Source organism: Homalodisca vitripennis, chromosome 1, assembly GCF_021130785.1.
Source record: "Homalodisca vitripennis isolate AUS2020 chromosome 1, UT_GWSS_2.1, whole genome shotgun sequence".
NCBI lineage: Eukaryota > Metazoa > Arthropoda > Insecta > Hemiptera > Cicadellidae > Homalodisca > Homalodisca vitripennis.
Window position 1 is genome coordinate 83925613 of NC_060207.1, and position 23409 is coordinate 83949021.

General features: G+C 32.3%; 1 protein-coding gene across 1 annotated transcript in view; it reads left to right on the forward strand.

The window, feature by feature from the left end:
• The window catches only part of LOC124368266 (titin-like), a 246264-nt gene that overhangs the window by 143021 nt on the left and 79834 nt on the right, over nucleotides 1-23409 (forward strand). Inside the window, exons 25-28 of the mRNA XM_046825567.1 lie at nucleotides 7087-7440; nucleotides 15912-16088; nucleotides 20919-21102; nucleotides 22962-23092. Of these exons, the coding sequence (XP_046681523.1) occupies nucleotides 7087-7440; nucleotides 15912-16088; nucleotides 20919-21102; nucleotides 22962-23092 (846 nt within the window). The remainder of the gene's footprint in view (nucleotides 1-7086; nucleotides 7441-15911; nucleotides 16089-20918; nucleotides 21103-22961; nucleotides 23093-23409) is intronic.

The window sequence follows — 23409 nt, forward strand, 5'->3', positions numbered from 1 at the left end:
GCTGTTTTGAGATGAGATGGAGCTTTACTTTTACTTTAGTTATTTATTCCAAGGCTAGATACGACTTTACTTTTACCATAGTAATTCGTTCTGCATTGTGTCTATGCTTGATGTTAATCAAACCTTACAAGAATATTCAGAATCCATTGACATACACCAGTACTGTGAAGAAATCGCATGTGAACTTGCGCTGATAAAGATCAAGGTAGACAGAAGAATTATTCATGTAATGGGAGTGTACAGATCACCAGCAGGGAACTTGGATGATGGGTTAAACATACTCTCACAAGTAATTGAGGAAACAAAAACTGAGAACTTACCATTAGTCCTTATGGGTGACATCAACATTGACAGCATCAACCCTGACATAAAGACAATTAAACTGAATTAAGTTTTAGCTCTCCATAATTTGACAAGGGTGGACTTACCTCCTACTAGAATAACAGCTCACTCTGAAACATCCATAGACTGTATTTGTACTAACCTTGACTCGACAGATGTTGATGCAAGTGTAATAAATGCTGGCCTCTCAGACCACACAGCCCAAATGTGCAATATAACTTACCCGGAGAAACCACAAATACTTTACCGATGCCTAAATCGACGAAATCTTGACACGTTGAAAGCTTTACTTCAAGAAGAGGACTGGCAACCTGTCATCTATGCCCCGACAGCAGAAGAAGCATATAATATTTTTAGCGCTAAACTGTCCCTATCCTTCAACACAGCCTGCCCTAAAATAAAGAAAAGGCAAAAACACAGACTTAAACCCAAACACTTCGCAGATGCAGATGCTTTAAAACTAAAAAACAGTTACCTAAAAGCTCTAAATCAGTATGAAGTAACAAGAGACCCTAACGACAAGAGACAAGCCGCTGAAGTGAAAAAAAAAAAATGACTTGAGGCTTAAGTCATTAAGAAAGGAGGCATCTAAAAATTACATTAATGATTCTGACAACAAGTCCAAGGCTGTTTGGGATGTTATAAACAATGTAAGAGTCAAGAAAAAACAGTCACATGAAATAAATCTCCAAATAGAAGGTGAAATAGTCCGAGATGCAGGAAAAATTGCAGACCACATAAACAAATTCTTCACCAGCATCGCGGAGGAAACCTTAAAAAGTAATAAAAAGAGATCAAATGCAATAGCCCATTCACAAAAAACATTAAATCACACATTCTCAACCCTGCCTCACACTACTGACCAAGAAATTAAAGAAATAGTAAAACATCTCAAACCAAAAAGTTCTTCCAGCAATGATGAAATATCACCAAAACTTTTAAAGCACTGTATCAATGAACTTAGCACACCACTGGTAGTTATATTCAATAAATCGTTTGATCAAGGACTTTTTCCATTAGGAATGAAAATCTCCAAGGTGTATCCAAAACACAAAAAGGGTTGCCCAGCCACTGCTAGCAACTATCGACCGATCTCCCTAATATCAACATTTTCAAAGCTATGTGAAAGAATAGTCCTTAAAAGACTCCTGACATACTGCAACAAAAACTGTCTCCTCACAAACGCACAGCATGGCTTTATTAAGGGCAAGTCAACAACAACAGCCATGATTAAACTCATAGAATCTGTTATTGACGACCTCGAACAGCGAAAACTTTCTACTGCACTTTTTTTAGATTTTTCAAAGGCATTCGACTGCTTGAGCCATGACCTCATTATAACAAAACTGGAAGCCTTAGGCATATCAGGGAAAGCCAAAGACTGGTTCAAAAGCTACCTAACTGGACGACACCAACTGGTGGAGCTCAAGCACACAGAAAATGGCATTACCAAACATGTACAATCAAATACATTGCCAGTAACCCGTGGCGTACCTCAAGGCTCTGTGCTGGGCCCAGTCCTCTTCGTTTTATTCACTAATGACATGCCCCAACTTCTTCAGGACCACTGTCTTACCATCATGTATGCGGATGATACGACACTGTTACTAAATGACAAAACAACTGATAAATTAGCCGTTACCGCATACATAGCTCTTAACATGGCCTATCAGTACTGCCATAACAATGACCTGGTCGTCAACCCTACAAAAACTAACCAAGTTGGATTTGGGCACCGAAACGAAGATGTACCACAGATACCAGGCGTCACCTTGGAAAGCCAAGTGAAATTTCTAGGCATAACTCTAGACAACATGTTATGCTGGACCCCACACATAGAAAATCTTTGTAAAAAATTAAACACTAGTGTCTATGCAATTAAACAAATTAAGGCCATTAGTGACCTAGCAACAGCAAGAACTGCATATTTTGCACTCTTCGAAACACACTTAAGGTATGGCCTTGCCGTCTGGGGTGCAGCTTCTGCAGAAAACATAGAGAAAATCCTGGTCATTCAAAAAAAGGCAGTCAGAACTTTAGCCGGACTGCAACGACTTGACAGCTGCAGGGAAGCATTTAAATCATTAAATATCGTAACGATTGTTGGACTCTACATCAAAGAAGTTGTGATGTACGTGGATGGAGAAGATCTCTTGAGAGGATCGGATCTACACACCTACTGCACACGTAATGCCAACCTCTACAACCTCCCAGCACATCGCCTCACTCAATATGAGAAAAAAACCACATATAAAGGTGCTAAATTCTTCAACCGTCTACCAAGGGACATAAGAACAGGAAGTGGAAGCAAGCTGAAATCAAGACTTCACAGCTGGTTGGCCGAACGTCCATTTTACTCCATCAACGAGTTCCTTCAACATGACTAAAACGATTCCAAAGAACGCTTTATCTGTTAAAACATTTCACTGTCTCATTTACAAATGTATAATTTGTTTCTCTATGTGATTTGAATTATGACTATGTATAATTGACACCATTTCTGTTCTCAATGAACATGTTATTAAAGGATGTTTTGATTTGATTTTAATTTGATTTGATATATGTCCATAGATCGTAAGGCCAGTACCACTGGCCACTAAACATAGCAATTATTCTAATATTCTCTTTATTTTATAGTAAATGGAGAGTGCTGAAACCTATCGAACAGCTTTATTTTAAAGTAATAATTAAGTAGAGCAATAAATTTTAAATTAGCCTATAATTCTTCTCTAAACATTGACTGTGCAAATAAGACGAATGACGCATAATGGGCCTATACACTGAAGTGATAAAAGGGATAGAAACTTAGAAAGTCTTAGTAGGAGACGTGTGCTAACTATTCTTGAATATTGTACTATCACTAGTATAAACGAATACAACATTTTCCAATATAATTTTTTATTTTGTGCAAGGCCTTTTTGAATCAAAGATTCCATCATCAGGCACTTCACAAATTATCAAATGTTTACATTTTTTAAATAATAATTAATTTTATAATAACATATGGTTAACAATTTGGATGTACGGTTAGCCAGTATAAAATATTTAATCAGAATTACATTTTAATTTCTTTATAAATTGAGATGAGAGTAAAACTGAATTTTGAATTGGTCCGTCTTCATTTTGTAAATACAAGATTGTAAATAATTGTCAGGTAAAACTTAAAGCAACTGTACTAAGTTTACAGTTATATTCCGAAACTAGACTCCTATTCAACTTCTTGACACATGAACTAGAAATAGAAAGTTGTAGGGTTAGAAACAAGATTGTAAATAATTGTCAGGTAAAACTTAAAGCAACTGTACTAAGTTTACAGTTATATTCCGAAACTAGACTCCTATTCAACTTCTTGACACATGAACTAGAAATAGAAAGTTGTAGGGTTAGAATCCATCTTTGATGAATGTAGGGTTTTATAGAAGCATTTTAGTGTGTTGAATTTGAAATTGCATAGACGTGGGGACAAAGTAGCTCTGTTGTAGTGAGATTTTGTTACACAGTAATTTGTACACAGTAACTTTTGGATAAAGAAGGCGGAGGGGGATTGTGAGAGAGAAATATTAATTTTCATAAAATCCACTTTGATTGATAATAAGCGATAATAAGTGATTTATAATATTTCAGCTCTCACTTTCCTACATTAATATTTGCTTTTTTGTAAACCATAGTTTGAAAAAATTATTGATTATTTAATATCCAATATTAATTGTAAAACTTTAAATGACCATTTTTTAAATTTTATACCTTCACATTATTATTTTGGTCTTGTTTAACATTATGTGCTAAAATTTTAAGATTTTTAGCCAATTTTTGATGGTTTGTCACTGATTACGCAGCTGATGTATGGCTTAAAATAAGCTTTCTAAACTCTATGTTGTTATCAGTGGCGTAGCCAGAAATTTCGTTGGGGGGGGGTCCGATATCGGGGGATCCGGGGTACGTTTTCTGTGTTATTTGCCAATGAGTTCACTGGTAAAAGGTAAATACCAAAAATATGGAGCTTTAGTAACTACGCCTTTTAGAAAGTGGAAAGATGTAATAGGCAAATTCAACTCTCACAGCAACTCTAGTATTACAAATTTTCTTGTATAGCTACAGAAACCTTACGAAGTTCGATTCTGGCCGAGTAGAAGGCACCAAAGTGATATTGGATTCAACGGATAAGAAAGAAAAAGAACAAAACAGAGCTTCACTCAAGGATATAATTGACACAACTATATTCTGTGGAGAAAATTAAATACCCCTTCGGGAACATTGGGCCACTGGCGACCGAAAACCCTTTAGAAAAGGAGGGCAATTTTCGAGCGTTGCTCGGGTACAGATCAAACTAACGGTCGGAAAATGCACCGGAAAAACTCTACAGATTAGAAGTTCGGCTACTTTTGATTTCACTGATTGAGGTATTTATGAATGAGTTATAATGACGATTTTTTGTATCATTACACTGTAGACGAGTATATAATTATCGGGAAAAAAAATCACTTTCGGTCGGAAATAAAATACACCTGAAAAACTCTAATGATTAGAACTTCAACTACTTCGGACTTCAGTTATTGAGATAAACGTGGTATTTTTGGTTGAGTTAGGACGACGATTTTTTTCTTATCATTAAACTGAACACTACTACCTATATAATTATCGAGAAAAAAATCACTTCCGGTCGGTAAATACCGAAGAAAAGCTCTACAGATTCCAGTTTTGATGATTTTAGATTTTACTGGTTGAGTGGTTGAGGTAAAAGTGGTACTTATAATTATGTTAGGACATTAATATTAGGTTTCAATTCAATGCCGACTAATAAATATATAATTATCGAGAAAAAAAACAAAAATAATCATTTCCGATCGGAATATACTAAGGAAAATGAAATAATACCTCAGCCAGTGAAATCCAAAGTAGTCGGAACTTCTTCAGTAGAGTTTTTCCTGTGTATTATCCGACCAGAAGTGATTTTTTCAATTTTTCTTCGATAATTATATAGGAATTAGTCGGCGTTCAATTGATACCTAAAATCGCTGTTCTAACATAATTTTAAGTAGGCTACCACTTTTATCTCAACGACTCAACCAGTGAAATCCGAAATCATCAAAACTGGAATCAGTAGAGCTTTTCCTCGGTATTTCCGACCGAAAGTGATTTTATTGTTTTGTTTCTCGACAATTATATATGTATTAGTCGGCGTTGAATTAATACCTAAAATCAACGTCCTAACATAATTCTAAGTACCACTTTTACCTCAACCACTCAACCAGTGAAATCCAAAATCGTCAAAACTTGAATCTGTAGAGAGCTTTTCTTCGGTATTTACCGACCGGAAGTGATTTTTTTTCCTCGATAATTATATAGGTACAGTGTGCAGTTTAATGATAATAAAAATTGTCGTCCTAACTCAATGGAAAACACCACGTTTACCTCAATCACTGAAGTCCAAATTAGTTAAGTTCTAATCAGTAGTGTTTTTCAAGTGTATTTTCCGACCAAAAGTGATTTTATATATTTTTTTCGATAATTATATACACGTCTACAGTTTAATGACACCTAAAATCAACGTCGTAACTTAATTCTAAGCAGCCATTTTATGTCCCCAAGACGAATTTGAACGAAGTGGTCGCTAATTTAAACTGTTCGCCGTGTTACGGTTCAGGTTACTTTGCGACGTCACGTGACCGCGCCCTATAGAAATACCGTGATTAGACTACACTATCCGAAAGGCCGAGCCCAAAAGTATCGTTTGATACTTTATGATTTAAACGAAAGGACAATTATATTTTTAACAACAGTCACTTTAATCAATTACATCAATCAATTTAATGTTTGTAGACAAGAATAATGATAACTCTCCTTTTTTCTCCTGCTCCATGCTTTATTTTTTAATATGTCTTAAAATTTCAGGGGTGGTCCGGACCCCCTGGACCCCCCCCTTCGCTACGCCACTGGTTGTTATCTAGAGTGTCATTTTTCAAGTAAAATTATCCATCAAAGGTGTGTCGACTTAATTTCCTGTTTCTAGCATTTTTGGCATAACTTATACAGAATTAAAACTGTTTACTGACAAATTTACGTGTGTTATTATTTCTTCGTTAAAAACATATAAATTTGTTCAAAAATTTAGAACTTGCCATTAAAATATATTTATACCATAATCTATTGTTATATTAATGTTAACATTTTGTTTTTCAACTTTATGTGTATCAGTTAACTTAAAAAATCACGTTTAAACAAAATATTCATTTCTTGTACATTTACAAAAAACTTCATAATTAAGTATGTGAACATAACAAAGCCAATAAACAACTTAATAGAAAAAAATTGAAATGCTAACAGAAAAATTAGGTTTACAATTACAGTATGGTATGTCTCTATAAGCAATAGTGTTTTGATATAAAGTTATTGACAGATTCTGTTTCCGACTAGTCAAATAGGTCATGCTGGGAACATCTGATGTATCAGTTCTTTGTTTGAACCACATTATTGAAATTAGATTTGAAACAATAACAGGATTCAGACATTTACCATAGTGTTATGTGTGTATTCTGTAATATATGATAAATGTCCAAATTCATATTATCTATTAATTATCAATTTAGATAGCACAACATTTGTATGGTGCATGTAACGAGCTTATCTCAGATGTTTTCCTGTGACATAATGTATACACTGTGGTTCATGGAAGGATTAAAGCAATTCTATACTTTTGACACAATCTTATTCTGTGAGTCACCAGTTCACAATGTCCCATTACAGGTGAAAGGAACTGAGATTAATGCACTGCTGGCGACAGTACCCGAGCTGTTGGTGACACTGGGTGAAAGTGACCGCATAAATGTGGAGAGTAAAGCAGAGTCACTTCACACACAGTGGACCACACTGAGGCAGGTGCTGGAGAGACGCACAGAGCTTTCAGCCTTGTACGTCAAGTTCCATAGTCTCATTGTAGAGCTGGCCACTCATATTGACTCAGTGACGGAGAAACTGAGTCGTCAGCCACCACCCTCACAATCAGAACGGAACCAACTGGAGCAAGAGTACTCCACAATTACGCAACTTTATACTCAGCTCGGTGCAGTGGCCGACAACTTCACACAGGACTCATACCAGGTACATTTAATACTTCTCTAAAAATATTTTGCAGCTTCTTAGGTAACTAAATAGTGCATTTTTACTGTTCTCACAAAACCAATTTAAAAACTGTACACAGAGATGCTGTATTTTTCAACATTAATCCCAAGAGTGGCATTCAAAAATTCCCCAGGTAGTAGGTAATCCCAAGGAGTACAGACGCACAGTCACCCCCTCTATGATAGTTCAAAAAATGTGTGAGTGCTGTAAAGCTTTTAATCCTAAAAGAGGATTTATGGATCCCTTACTTGTAGTAACCCTCAAATCTGAAGTTTCTGTAAAACCGAATTAGATTTGTTAGCTCCTGTTCTGTTATTTTTTTGGGGCTCAAGAGATGAGACTCGGGTATTTTCCTGGTTTTACAAATCCATATGTGCTCCACTGATCATTCTTCTTCTCCACAGAGTCTGCTTTCATCAGTCTCACATTCATTAAATGTTTACAGAGAGGGCCATGTCTTGTTAGCATCCCAAGTACTACTAGTCCTACCTTTGGTATACAGCGAGAAACATTTTTGATTGTCTGAGTTCTGAAGCCTTTCTCCATGTCTCAGATCTGATCTTTTTTCCCAGGCATTTACAAGAGCTTTTTTGGTGAAATACTTATGTGGTTAAGCTATCAATTGTAATGCCTACTGTGAGACACAGGGGAAGCTAAAAACAAGGATTAGATGAATTCAACCAAAGTCAACAGATCTCTTATGGCACCACGATAGTGCGTGACCCCTTTACATTCAATAAACATATGGAAAGATTCGACATTTGGCAATGGAGCCCATCTTCCATCCATTTTACAGCTCAGATTTAGTATTAGAATGTGTAGATTGGAGAAATACGTGAACATCTGTGGACAGTGGCTAGTAGCTATATGTTTGAGAATTCCTACAATAATAACTTTTAAAAATTAACTATTTGAACCTATTTTTGAATTACCATTACAGTTTCCTTGTGGAGAATTCATTTGATCAAGAAATGTATTTCAGAAGCATGACTTTGGTAACACCTGTTCTTTTACTGAAGTTCCTTTAAAATGAAAATCAAATTAAATTCACTTTTAGAACTTTTCTGGCATTTTCGATAATTGACATGGTTATCTGACAATGGTAGTTAAGGATCTTTTCTGTAGTTAACTGTTAATTTATTTGAAGACAAACTCTTCTTGAACCAATGCCAAACATTTTGCCTATGCTCACTTCTAACCTCTGCAGAACAGCATACCAACATTCCATTCCAAGCATTTTGTGCATCACATGCTACTTCAAACATCGTATTTTGTTTTTAGTGTCTATTTTTAGTTTTATTCGTACCATGTTTTAAAAAATATCTCTGATGCCTTTTGAAGAAGTATGTTATTTTTTATCAGATAAAAATTAACCTTAATGGATGAAACTAAAACAGACTTAATGTTTTTAAGAAAAACTATTCTTGTCAAAAAATATCTCAACTCTACATGTGGAATAAAATTAGTTATGAATAAAATAATATTGTAGAATAAACCAAGAGACTAGATGAGTTATTTTGAAAATACAGGATAATACATTGTAATACAGTCTGCCCATTATATCTGGAGATATTGCTGCCTTTAAATTTTTGAAAAGATGAAAGTGTGCCAAGGGGGGGAGTATATTACCCGGTGAGCGGTGGGCTACAACCTTAGGCCACAAGTATCATGTAACAACACATGCAGTGCTGTATAGACATTGCTTTTAGTAAAACATTTATTATTACAACCGTTTTCTGTAATTGTTTCCCTATAAATTGTGATTGTTTATTATGTTCAGTCTTATTGTTACTGTGAAAATATTGTGTTCTTAGACTTACGCCAACTATATTGAAAAGGCCACCCATCTTACTAACATTAAAAAAAACCCAATTTGGCTAAGAATTATAATTATCTTTTGATCTTTATAATGAAAGATGCTGCTCAAGGTTTATTCATTAATTTATCCATTAAGAAAGTGCAACTAACAAACTGAAATTAACTAAGAATATTCAAGCTACAAGAGTGTTGGTGAACTGTCTAATATGGATAAAACAACTTCAGAATATGGAGTCAGGAGAAGAAACTCACTCCTTCACTACTCTGGTTAGAAATATGATAAAAAAATTCCATTACTGACAGAAACGAATAGCAGTTGTAAGATAAATTCTTCACATCTTTTATATAGAAGAAAAAAGTCACTAAAATAATTAACTTTTATGGAAGTTGGAATCCTTACTAATTAAGGTAAAAAGAAAAACTTAGTACATTTTATTTGTATGACATATACAATGAGTGTTATGAATTAACAAGAGTAATTGTTATACATAGCTTTCAGGAACTAAATAAAATTAATATTGAAGGGTATTCAATGAAATTAATCAAATGATTCCTAGTTAATACTTTGGTTTGATAGTTGGAAGTGCACCTGGAACTCAAATAATTTGAATAGTTTTATTTCAATACCCCAAACACTATTCCAGTATCCCATAGTAACAGGACCCATTAGTCATGGTTCAGTAATGAGTGCCTAACTACCATGTTGACAGCAGAGGCAGTTGTTGGGATAATGTTCCTAAACAAAACAGAATGCTTGTAATGTTAAAGGCTATTAAGAATTTTAACAACTGTGAATAAAAAATAAATGTCTTGAAGCTTTTCATAAATATGAAATGAAGGTGGTACCAAGGACAAGGAGGAAATTGTAGAGATAAAGAAAAAATATGATGCTAAACTCAGAAATCTCAAATGCAAAATCACTGTAGAACATATAACTAATTCTGACAAACAATCAAGGGCTCTATGGAATGTTATAAATTCGGAAAGGAACAATAAACAAACACAGGGTACTTGTCTATGCTTGGGAAGTAAATGGTAAGAAGGAAAATGATCCAGAGCTCATTGCTAGTCTTTTCAACAATTATGTTTAAGAAATAGCAGAGACAACTCTACAGGAAAACCTAAAACAGCTGTAAAAAATAATCTCATCTCATTTAAACAATATCCTACCTTGGCTCTGTTGGCTCTGTATTCCACTCAATTTTACACTTACTGAGGTCCTAAACACAACTCACTCAAACCAAAGTTATCTTTTGGATTGGACAAATTCCAAGCTAAAACAGTAAAACATTCTGCTAAAAAATTACCAGTCCCTCTGACAAGTATCATATTAATCATTCAGTCTAGGCTATTTTCCTTCTGCACTTATAATATCTCAAATCTTTCCCAAACACAAAAGTTCAATGACAGATCCTAAAAACTATTGCCATTTATTACTTGTATCTACATTTTCCAAAATAATACAAAAAATTGCATTAAAAATACTGCAACACCTTGAAATTCACAATCTTTAAATAAGAACAGCATGGATTTCTTAAAGATTAGTGTCATCACAAGCTTGGTTGAATTTATTACAGATGAATTAATAGAAAACAATCATGTTTCAGCTGTTTTGCTTGATTAAAAAGCAAGACCTTAGACTGTTTAGGACATAATTTGATTTTGGACAAACTGGCAACACTGGGATGCCAAGATAGAACTAGAGATTGGGTATCCAACTCTCTTCAGAGTCGCAGTCAAATTGTAGAAACACAGACAATAAAGTGGTTCAAACAACACTATTAAATCCAAGCCATTACCAGTTAAAAGAGGTGTACCTCAGGGTTAGTCCTGTGTCCGTTCATGTTTTTTGCTTTTTACAAATGATTTTTCGAGTTTTATAAGTGACAAATGCAAAGAAAATAATGTATGCAGATGACACCACCTTGATTTTTAAGAATAAAACTGGTCAAAATTATATTTCCGACATTACACATATAGTAGAGTAAGCACTCCGTTTCTGTCTCCGTAATGATGTAGCCATAAACTCATTGAAGACAATATAAATCGATTTTAGTCATAAACATAAAGAGATACCAAAAAATCCTGACATATCAATCCTGGCATATATACTTTGTTGTTGTCTTTATATAGTTAATTTAATGGTATTTTGACGGCAAATTCGTGTTTTTATTTGACAGTGTTCCTATTATGAAAGTAATATTACTTGGCATTATTCTTGTACATGATGTGCATTTCACGAATAAAGACTTTTTGAATCTTGAATCTTGAAACAGGAAAGTTATGCTTAACAATTGACACTGACCTCTCTTGAATGACTCGTGTAGATATGCTAAGTAAGAAACTTAGCTCTGAAGTCTATGTGGTTCGTAGAATGAAATAGATAGGAGGGCAGATTGTAGCAAAGATAGTTTATCTTACTCTGATAGAATCCCATATCAGATATTGTCTAATTATATGGGGAGGAACTTCAGAGCAAAATCTCAAAAGAATACTTGCCCTCCAGAAAAAAACCTTAAGAGCAATTGGCGGTCCTGCCCTGATGGAAAGCTGTAAAGAAGCCTACAAAACTCTTAAAATTTAGACACAGTCCTATATATATATATATACAGGGTGTTTGAAAAGTATGGGTACGGCTTAATATTTTAAAAACCATAGGAGATAACATCTATAAACTTTGCACAGTGTCATATGGCTAATGTAAACTATTTTGCCTTGCTATTACCATGACATGCCAACCATGGGGGGACGGCCCACAGAGGAAAACATGGAAATCTTAAATTGAAGCATGGGTCGAGTGATACCTCATTTGAAAGAGCTCACTTAGTAGAGTTGAATGCCGCAAACCGCATCTCAAAAGGTTTATCCAATCAGAAATGGCGGCTTGTTTTAGGTACACATTGTGAAGTACATTATGCACTGCCATTTCTGACTGGATCGTCGTATTCTGATGCGGTAGGCGGCGTTTCACTCTACTAACCAATGTGTTTTCACTGACTTTTTTTAATTAGCAAATTATGTCATAAATTAATAACACAATAAATAAAACACAATAAATACCAGTGTTTTTTAGTTTTATATAATTAATATAAAACACAATTTATTTATGAATGCTTTACTAAATTTGTAAATTAATATGCAAATTTAGAGGATTAATTTAACCAGACTGCAAATACATTTGTTTGTATATTTTTGTATTTAAATTATAATTTGATGGTAAAAAATAAATGAATTTATTATTTAATTTAATAGTATATGAGCATGTGTAGATATATTTTTTTTTGGATTGCTGAAATAAGAATTAGTGGCAGATAGCTTCAAGAATGAATATCTTCAGGGTACTAATTTGAAATCATCACTAAACAAGCTTTACTCCTTGAGATTATAACATGTGTGGCCCATTTAATTTAATGGAGGTCCAATTTATTTTTAGAAAGTTTCTGGAGCAGTGCAAGGAGAACATTAATGTTGAAAGTTGGGCGGATGAGGCAGCCGCAGAGGCGGGTAATGTCAGACGGGAGATGTACAAGACGTGTGCCAAATGTGTGAGTGTGACGCCCATCACACTGGCACGGCCGGTGTACTGGCAGCTGGCAGAATATCAGTGGTTCACAGTTCTCCCCTGAACTGCCAATGCCATTGAAACATTAACGGGCAACTGTAACTGTTACGGGAATTGTTTACAACACAAAACTAAATCAATTTGCTGCCAGAAATAGTCAGCACAAGATTGGTGAAAACCCTGGCCAAACTTCTTGCCATATTTCTGACCTTCATACGTGAATGGGAAACTCCTCCAATAAATTAAATTTTTGTAGTGTAAATTTAAGTTAAACATTGATATGAACTGAATGATGAACTAATTAAAGTTTGACAAAGTTTATCTTTACAACTTTAAGGGCAGATTTTTAAAAAATATTGAAAATTATTACCTTATCATTAGATTATTTTAAAATTCTATACTGTCACAGCAACACAAAATAATTGAGTAGTTCAGAATCTTAAATAAACATTTTAAATTCAATTCAATAAATTAAAAGCATTATAAAGAATTGTGGTAATAACAGAAAGAAGTTTTCAGTTAAAAATATTAAACTAACTTAATAGTTGAGTAACAATACAGATGATTACAAGTTAATTTTTTTATCTAATACCATATTACATAAAATAAAGTTTTAAACACAGATCAAAAATATAAACAAGGATTAGTTCATTAATTAATACAATTGGCATAAAACCCAGACTTAACCCTCCTTGTAGCAGCCATTTCACTCCTTATTAGCAGGCCTTTTTCAACTTTATTGTAAGACTCTATTTTAAAATTACAAAAATATAAATTTATATAAATATACATCATATTTTATATTATTGTTTTCAAAAAGAGATGGAGAATTTTACTATGTCAAAATCAATTATTTATAACAAAACTATAGTCACTTTTATTGTTTGTTTGTTGATTTATATAAAAAAGTACAAAAAGAGGGAAAGCTATGCTTTGAAATGTTCCTGATTTTGAGAAAATGAAAGGTATGACATAGCTATTAACCTGCAAAGTTTTTATAGGTTCTAAAAATATGATTGGTTTTCAATTGTGTAGCATAATACAGAAGTTAAAAATAAAAATGTAATAAGGTGTATAAAATTGAATAATTAAATTTTAGTATTTTTCAAATAATTTTAATTGTAAAAATAAATATAAACATATCATGTTGTGTATAATGTTTTTTCTATAAATCCCCAAATTTTACTTACATTTGACATTTTACTAAACTTATATACTAACAACTCTTGTCAATAGCCTAGTATAAATGAAAAGTACAGTTGTAAAAATATAATTGTGAGTACAATTTCAGTATAAAGATAATTATATTTGTAAAAATCTATTTATAGACACTATAGTAATAGTCATAAATAAAACCACATCACTAAATTAAGATATTACACCATAAATTACCAAATAGATACACAGCAATTTATGTTTGCTAGCCAAGTAAACAAACAATCTGCCAAAATAGCTGACTTGCAAAACAAAGAAATTTCAACAGATGACGTCAAGGTATAAAAAGAAGAAGAATAAGACCTCCATGATTCCAGATATTTTAGAAAGTTTGAGTTTGCTGGAGCCGTTCTTTAGACCTCTCTAGTTTTAGTGTATGTGTAGTACAAAACTGTTATTTAATATGTTTTTAGCCCTTTTTATGAATATGCAGCTTTTTACACTTCTTATACCATCTGATTGGCTGTAAAATTAAAAAATTAACTAAAATTCCTAAATATTCTTTTTGAGAAAAAGGATCCTTGATTTTGTACTGAACTCATAGATTTATGTATGAATAATAAATTGTTATATTTGAAAATTTAAAGCCAAACAATATTTAAAAAAGGAAAATATTTGTGAATGTGTTTTTAAATTATACTTATCTCTTTTTTTATTAAAATCACCTTATGGTATAAACTATCTTTGGTTTCTACCATGGTTTGAATTAAAAATCAATCTTTTCTAATTTTGAAACAAAAATTTTGGAAATTTTTAGTTGTGAAATTTTATTTAATACGTGTTAAACTGTAAGTTTTTAAAATTTGCTACTATTCTGTAACCATTTTTAGTCATTTGCTCCATGGCAACCAGTTTCTAAAGGTCAGATGGTCTTTATATGTAGTATGACTATACAGGCCACCATGTTCAATCTACACATCAATGATCAGTATAATTCACATTTTATTTTCAGAGTTCCCAATGTTTTCAAATAAAATTATATTCAATAAAAGATCTGTAAACTGTGTGCTTTAAATGTTTTACAAAATCAAATTTATTCTTCTATCCATGGCTTTATTTTATTTTAGTCCAGCAGATTATGGGAATTCCGAAATTATTAAACAATTTTAATATTGTACTTGTGCTCTGTGATGCTTCTTTGTAAAAATATAATGAATAGAATTTAGAATTACACTTATTTAAACATTCATAATTTAAACATTTTTGTGGACCTTATATAAAATTCACTTTTAGCTAATTAAATAAGAGTTTCAAAGTAGTTTATTCACAAGATTTAATAAAATTTTTTAAACAATTCTTAGTTTAATAAAGTAAGAAATATTATTTGTTGAAATACAATAGCATTTTAGCAGACTTTGAAAGCATTTCTAGCTTTTTTTCAACAAATTAAAGATTTTAAAAATATACTACTTTGTTGTCTGTTAGTATTTTTGCTCTAAAACAGGAAACAGAAAATTACTACAGCATTTTGAGCTATAAGTGGTACCATTGTACCATCTTAGACTGTTATAAAATATGTGTCTGTTAAATTTTAAAATCTGATGGTATATGAGGACATAAAGTTATTTATCACTAAACAAGTATGTCTCAAGGTGAGTTCCAGTATCTTTTTATATAGTTTGAGGGTTTACAAGAAAAATTTCTTACAATTCTATAATTTAGAAAAAAGTGACTTATTGTTTTTGAAAATGGTAGTGCACCACTTATGGTGCACTCTGTCATGAATATGTTAATTGGTGTAAAGATGTGAAGACAGGGAGTAAGGAGCAATGGTTATCAGCAAGGTGTTTATTTATGTCTGTGGAAGGAGGGAAGCCCCAGCCTCGTGGCACACTGCCAGTTCTATTTGTTCCAGACGACAGAGCCGTACCTCGCGGCGGAACGGGCCCGACTGTGCGTGGACACCCTGCGGCAACACTTTGCTGACAGGGTGGCCAACCTGCAGGCGTTGTGGCAGCAGTGGGAACAGCGGCTGGACACTTCACGACTGACAGCCCAGCGCTGGACGCTGAACATGGCAGACTCCAACCGGGTAAGTCCTCAGTAGTGATATTTCATGGATATAACCGCACTATACAGTCAGATAATTATTTATGAAAACTGATCATAAATTATTACATAACTAATACCTCACGGAAATAATTCTTATTGTAATATTCTAAACAGTATATACAACTCAAAAACAAAAAATATCCTTTTAAAAGCTATTTTTAAGTCATTGTTTTAACTGTCCATCAAATTATGAGCTGTTTGATTTACAGTTATGATTGTTATTAAAAACAATATTGGTAATGAGAATTTTAATGTTCATTCAAGTTATTAGTTAGACCTGGTACCATTGACCGCCTCAATAATATTTTGCAGTTAGTTTGGTTCTATATCGCTATTTTATAATATCAATAACACCTTCAATAGTGCAAAATAATTTATATTAATTAATAAAGACTAATAAATAAAATATTTACAATGATAAATTACGTATTTTGCTTTTACTAAACGTTTATCTGAACATAATATGTATTCCAAAAAGAGGATCCAATTCTTTTCCCACATTATTATTATATTAAATTTGTAAATTAAGATAAGTTCAAAAATCTTAATAATTCTCTACATTATATTATTAATAAACATTTGAATAGTAATTTAATTAACTACTAATTTAATTTTTATTGTAGAGCTATAAATTAAAAGTAATTTAAACATATCAAAGCAGGAAAATATGTCTTGAGTATTCTTTAAACATCAAATAAATTTTTAATTAGTTACTATTTTAATGTTGAAAAACTATGTGTTTAAGAGTGTTGATGAATGTTACAGAATTCTTTATTTAAATTGTGTATTTAAATGTGAGACTAACAATTCTGTTGACTGTCTGAAGCTAAATCATTAAAGGAAAAATGGTGAAATATGGACAAAATTGGATAAATATTCCAAAATCACAGACAGTTGCAATTTTACAAAATGAGATTTCTATGTTTCAATACATTATTTATAAATTAATTAATTTGCGGAAAATAGTATAAACAGGTGTAAAAGAAAGAAAATAGTGGTCTAGTATTTACTCGTTTGAATTTCTTGAGTAATATTGATCATACATGTTAATATGTCATTGATATGATTTTGTAAATGTATTTTGTGTATACAAATATTTCTACAATTCATTACTTGTCATCTGAAGATTCAGAGTCAGAGTTTTCGAAGCCGTCAGACTGGTTATATAAAATATATTATAGTAAAGGAAACTGTAGGAGGAATTGGATTATTATTGTATGATCTGTCATTAGTTTAAATTGTTTTTTTAAACTGTCTAAAAGTGCTGCTGAGTTTTTGTCTTATTATGATAAAGTTAGCCTTCTTAATAGTTACTTTAAAATATATTAAAAATTGTAGTAATCCAAAGGGTTGCTTAAATGATTTTTATTTAATTGCATCAACATTTGTGGTTATGGCTGCTAATAAAATTTAAACTATACATTCTCTTACATGTACTGATAATATGTATTGCGGAAGTGTCCAGGTGTGTAACAAAATCTGCCATATAACAAAAATTATATTACATAGAAAATAGAAGAATGGTATAAGTGGCTATTTTGGAACTGCATGTCACTTTTTTACTAGTATGATAGAAATTGTATTTAATTTTAATTGCACTATTCTAATCGCTACATTAAAATATAGCAAACCAAAAGTAGTAAAACAGCTTGTCAATTCTGACGATTTTCATTTCCAATACAACATTGGTCCATGTGTCACGTTTCTGGTTTTGGATTTTCCAATCTGTGTAGTTAGTGAGGCAATAAAGCAGTCAACGTACAGTTGATAGGTTTCTTAATGTCAAGGTCAAGAAGAAGTTTGGGTTTGAAGATGTTGAATCTGATAATAAAATAAAACACTAAAAATAATTCCAAAATCTATATATTTTTGTATAATTAACAGTCAAATTAGTGAATGTTCTAGTCTATTCCTCAGGTATTATTTATCAGCATTTTGATCAAAGCACTTATTTTTTATCAAAGTTTCTACTTTGCAAAAAAAATCCACAAAGTGGTTGTAAAATTGGGGGGAAGTAAAATTTAATCTAGTGTGTGAGATTTATCGGCAGGGCTGCAGAACCGAGATAATTAGTCGTTGGGCTCTCGCCAGTCACTGCCGTGCCCACACGCCGCACCCGTACTGCTGAGAGAGAGAGACCAATTCCAGAGTCAACTGTTTGAAAGAACTCATTAAACAATGTACGCTATTTCTGGCCCAGTAAATCTGGTAAGGGAGGGGACGGGACTGTACTACCATTTGCTCTTGCTCTATAAAATAAATTACACCATTAGACATCTCTTCTCTCAGTTTAATATCAGCTGTTATTATTTGTCTCAGAAGTTTATATACTCGTAACAACAGTTTTAAGTTACTTATTCTTTAAATAGCTATAAAGTGCTCATTTTGAACTTTTCTTTTATATTTTGTCTGATAATTATTCATTTCTTTCTTTATTTTCTGAAATACATTTACCATTATTCAATTTGTAAACCTAACTAATATAAATGTTTATACAATGATTGATAACAAAAGTTGAGTATCATTTCATATGTAAGGAAAGTTGACATTTGATTCTAAATATCAACTAGTGCATTAATTAGATCACTTTATGGGACATTTAAAACTTTTTCACTGAGCTTTGTTGTTATTTAAAAAGAAAATGCATACATGTACAATTTTTATCAACTAATGTTAAATTCTATGGAACGTATGTAAATTAAGAAACTTTTGATTTATCATTATAAAAATACAATCCAGTATTCAAACAAACAATCCATTTCCCATTTTTAAATTTCCAGAGAGATATACAGATTAATATGTGTATGAATAGTTCTTAAGCTGAAATATACATTACTTCTATTTTTCTTAGATAAAATTATTAATCTTAGCCAACGACTTTGTAAATGCCCTATTTTATGACAGTCGTTATTGACATTTATAGTGCGTATGGGGGTTTCACAAAGTACAAGTGTACTCTTTTTTGGTGTTTGCTTTGCTCAGTGAGTTAAAATATATTTAAAAAAATTATATTTTAAATGTATATAGTTTATGGAATGTTTAATGAGTGGCAAATATGTGAACTTTTGTTCTAACTTTAGTTCCTCTTCTATCTAGATGATCCTTTGCCTCTCCGACTATTGACTTTGGAGAAGAGCCTCGCGTTTGTTTATACTGCTGACTACTTTCAGTTGAAGTATTTATTTCTGAGTCATAGATGAAAATTATTTTTAGAGTTGTTATTGACCTACAGTAAATTAATTGATACCTAGTAATTTACAGTATGGATAAATATTGGATGGAGATCCTGTTTGAGTGTAGACAATACATTATTAGGGTTGTAACAGTACTGTCCATACAGTGAGTCTTCATACCGGTTATTGTATTTGCTAGTTTTCATGGTGACTAATTATCCTTTGAAATCCAAAATTCTTATTTCTGCATATAGAAAACCCGAAAGCATATATGTAACACTGAACTAACAAATTTTTAAATTATAAAATAGAATGGTTTAGATACTATACCGTATATATCTATAAATTAAATAAGAACAGCATTTATTTATGACATTATCTACATTATAATATCAATTTACTCTGTGTTAATAACAGTTTTCAAGTTACTATATCATTGTTTTAGAGTTAGATCTATAATTTTTTATTGCAGTTAAAAACACATTATTTGCTAATTTTGGAGGTTGGTTTTGAATATTGTTTTGCAATCTTTGTAAATAAGAGTTAACACATTTTATGTTAAACACATTATTAATAATAAGAATATCTATTTAATTTTTGTATAAGAATAACATAATGTGATTGTTTTGTTACTACTGCATAGACAAAACAAGTGCTCAATGACAATTTAGTTTAAGTTATGAAAGTGACCATCAATTATTAATCAAAATCATTTCATGTATTTCTTAAGAACGTTTTTGTATTTTGAACAACTAAAATATCTAAACATAATTACAGTTTAAAATAATCAAAAAACTCATTTGTGCATTTATCATTTATTAACCTCACCTACAAGTCAAATTTTCAGTTTTTTACTTTTACACATTTGTTCTCTACTTCTCTTAAATATGGGGATAAATTGAAAATGATTTACATTTCTATAAAAACACATATTAGGGCCTATTAAAAAATTAATGTATTTCATAAAGTTATAATAAGTTGTTATAAGTTATAAAAAGTAATGTTATGGTTTATCATTATTCATATAACCTAGTTGTGGTTGTAATGCTAGAGTATACAATTTTAATATTTTTAGAAAAACAATTTGGTTTCAGTCAGGAAATATTAGAACAAAACTATCACAATACAATACTATTAGGGTTTTGATTGAATCTGTGTTTATTAAAACCCAATACTATGCATGATATTAATTTAATATTAAATTAGTGAATTAATTATTTTAAAAATACCAAAATATAAAAAGTGAGAAGAGCTATGTGAAGAAGTATTATCCAGTACAGTACAATTACAATGGTTTGAACGTATTTGGGGTTGACAAATTTCTATAACAAAATATTATTGGAGTTCTGGTAATGGTTGTTTTCTTTGCATACTGGTGGTGTATGATTTTTGGACTTTGAATTTTAGCAACTATTAGGAATTCTGATCTAAAGCAATATAGGGGAATAATACATTGCCTCATAGAATAAGGTTAAACAATGAGTATGATTTTTTTTCTGTTATAAACATATGTTTTACAATAGTGCAGAAAAAGTGTGTGAAAGAGAGCAGCTATGCCATTATGTGATTTTTATTATTTATTTTAAAGTACCACTTGTTTCCTTTTTTTCTGCATTGAGGGTGATTTTTTATTGTAGACGGTGGACTGGGTGAGCAAGTTGGACTCTCAGTTGTACCCTGTACTTGACGAGACCCTGACAACCGCTAAGTCTATGGTCAGAGATGTAGAGGACAAGAGGGAGAGAGTTCTGTCAGAGATCCGGAGAGCACAGGCCGAAGTCCAGCTCAGGCTGTCCACTGCCGATGAAATACTCTCACAAGGTTAGTAGCAGCATAATTTTATAATTAAAGTAGTGTTATTTAATATCTAATTAATTTTTATAATGGTATAAAACCCTGAAAATTGAGCTAACACCTGGCCAACACTTCTTTTTGTTGACTTACTAACATCTAAGCATTCTCATGATTTCTTTGGATATATGTTTATTTATTGGACTCACTTTTATTTATTAATTTACATTATTTTGTATATTATCATAGAGACAAGAACATGGATAAGTATATCATAACATGATATATTAAGTATATCATATTACAATTTAATGATTAGATTTTATCAGTCCATTTTGCTAAGTTGGTAATAATGATTTTCCAGCAGCCAGCACTTAAGTTTCCTTCCAAATTGTTGCTTGTCAGTCATAAATCCTTTGGAAGGGTGTTTCATAACTTGGTTCTAGCATATATTGGCTTCTTTTCAGTTTTTGTGCAGGAAGTCGATGCGTCTGGTATAGTGGCTGATATTGTGCACCAGTTCTTGCTACTTCCGATTGAGGAAGGATATATTTCTAGAATATAGAGATTCACCACAGTGAGGATTTTAAACTTGGCTTATCCACAGGGTTGTCTTAATTGGAGGTTCATGGAAATTCTAATTGCTTTTTTTAATGGATAAGGATTTGCTTTAAGGGTCACTACGAGGTCTTGTAGTGCTTTCCCAGGCTACAATTCAATATCAGAGGTGGGATTCATAGAGGGCATAGTAGGCTGTCTTTGCTCTCACTGTGTCTCTAATATCTTAACCTGCTTATATCAAAGTGTTAATTGTCATGTAACATAAACTGCTGTATATAATTTGTCACAGATTGTCATATGGTCAGTCCAGGTAAAACGGTTGTCAATAGTTATACTTGGTTGTGGTTGATTCCTCTACATTAGGCAGCCTGCCTATGACTTCTTTGGGCCTTCCTCGAGTAAGTTGTTTGGTTTGATTTACATTAGTTCTCTGACCACTGTGTATTGTGTGGCTGGTGGAGCCAGTTATGCCGAGTTTTTAACTTAACAAAATTGAGGTTAGTTTTTACTATTTCTTGCGGCTTCTACCTGTACCTGATACCTTCAGTAACTGAGCACAAAATGTACTCATTTTGATTTAGAATCATACGTGACAGAGTACTTCTAAAATAGTTCAGTTACATGTTCCAGCCACTGTTACTGCTAAACGAGTCCGATTAATTTGTACCAGGAACGGCAGTAAATGTGTAATAGTAAAGTAAAGTACCTTTAGCAGTAACCTGTACCGGGAATTTTGGTTTGTGGTAACTTGTAGCTACTCTCGAGACAGACGAGTATCTGGTACAAAGTATATGTTTTAGTAGTCCCTATGTGATCAGTTGTCATATTGTTAATAACTTATATATGCCGTAAGGCAACTTTAAAGACCAGTGGGTGTAGTTTGGAGGGATTTTTGAAATAAGAATAGGCATTTATACTAATCAAAGACCGCAAGAATGTTTATGTGAAATTTCATGATGATCGATGAAATAATTTACACATAAAAGTGTAAGAAATAAACAAACTCACTTTCGCATTTATATTGGTTACGATTACTTGTAACATAAAAACCCCAACCATATGCAACCTGTTAGTGTTATTAATTAAATAATTGTACAAATCATGGTATAATTTGTAGATTGGCCATATAATAGACATAAAATATAATTAATTATGTTCATAGAAACTAGTTTTAAGTTATGAAAAATAGTTATGAAAAGGCTATCAATGTTGTATTACGTGGTCAAGTGAAGTTGAAAGTAGGCAATGTTCTCATATTAGTGTGTATGAGATAATTCTCCAGTAAGTCATAGAACATGTGATGGACTAATGATGTACTGATGTGACAGCCGAATCTCTGGAGGGAGACAAGGGTGTGCTGACACAGCTCAGGGCTCTGCAGGAGCGGCTTCAGCAAGTGGTTACTGACTACCAAGTGCTGCTTGAGGTCTTCATCAGCTTCTTCAAGAACCTTGCCGAGGTAAGTATCTGCTCTGCAAATCTGTTGTTCATTGTGTGCTTGTAATCTGGACAGTACTGGATGGGAACTTTAAAACACTGAAATCTGAATGATGAATAATAATGATAACGTTTATTCCAGCAGTTTATATATACATATATACAATCTTTCCTTGATGAAATAGCTATAGTTATATATACAGCAGCTTATATGTAGAAGAAAATGTAAGATAAATTGAACGAATAGCATAATAAATATAACAATACTGAAAAGCCTACATGGGCAATCTGCCAGTGCGTAGGCCCAGTTACATCTAACCGCAAACATAAAATGTAAAT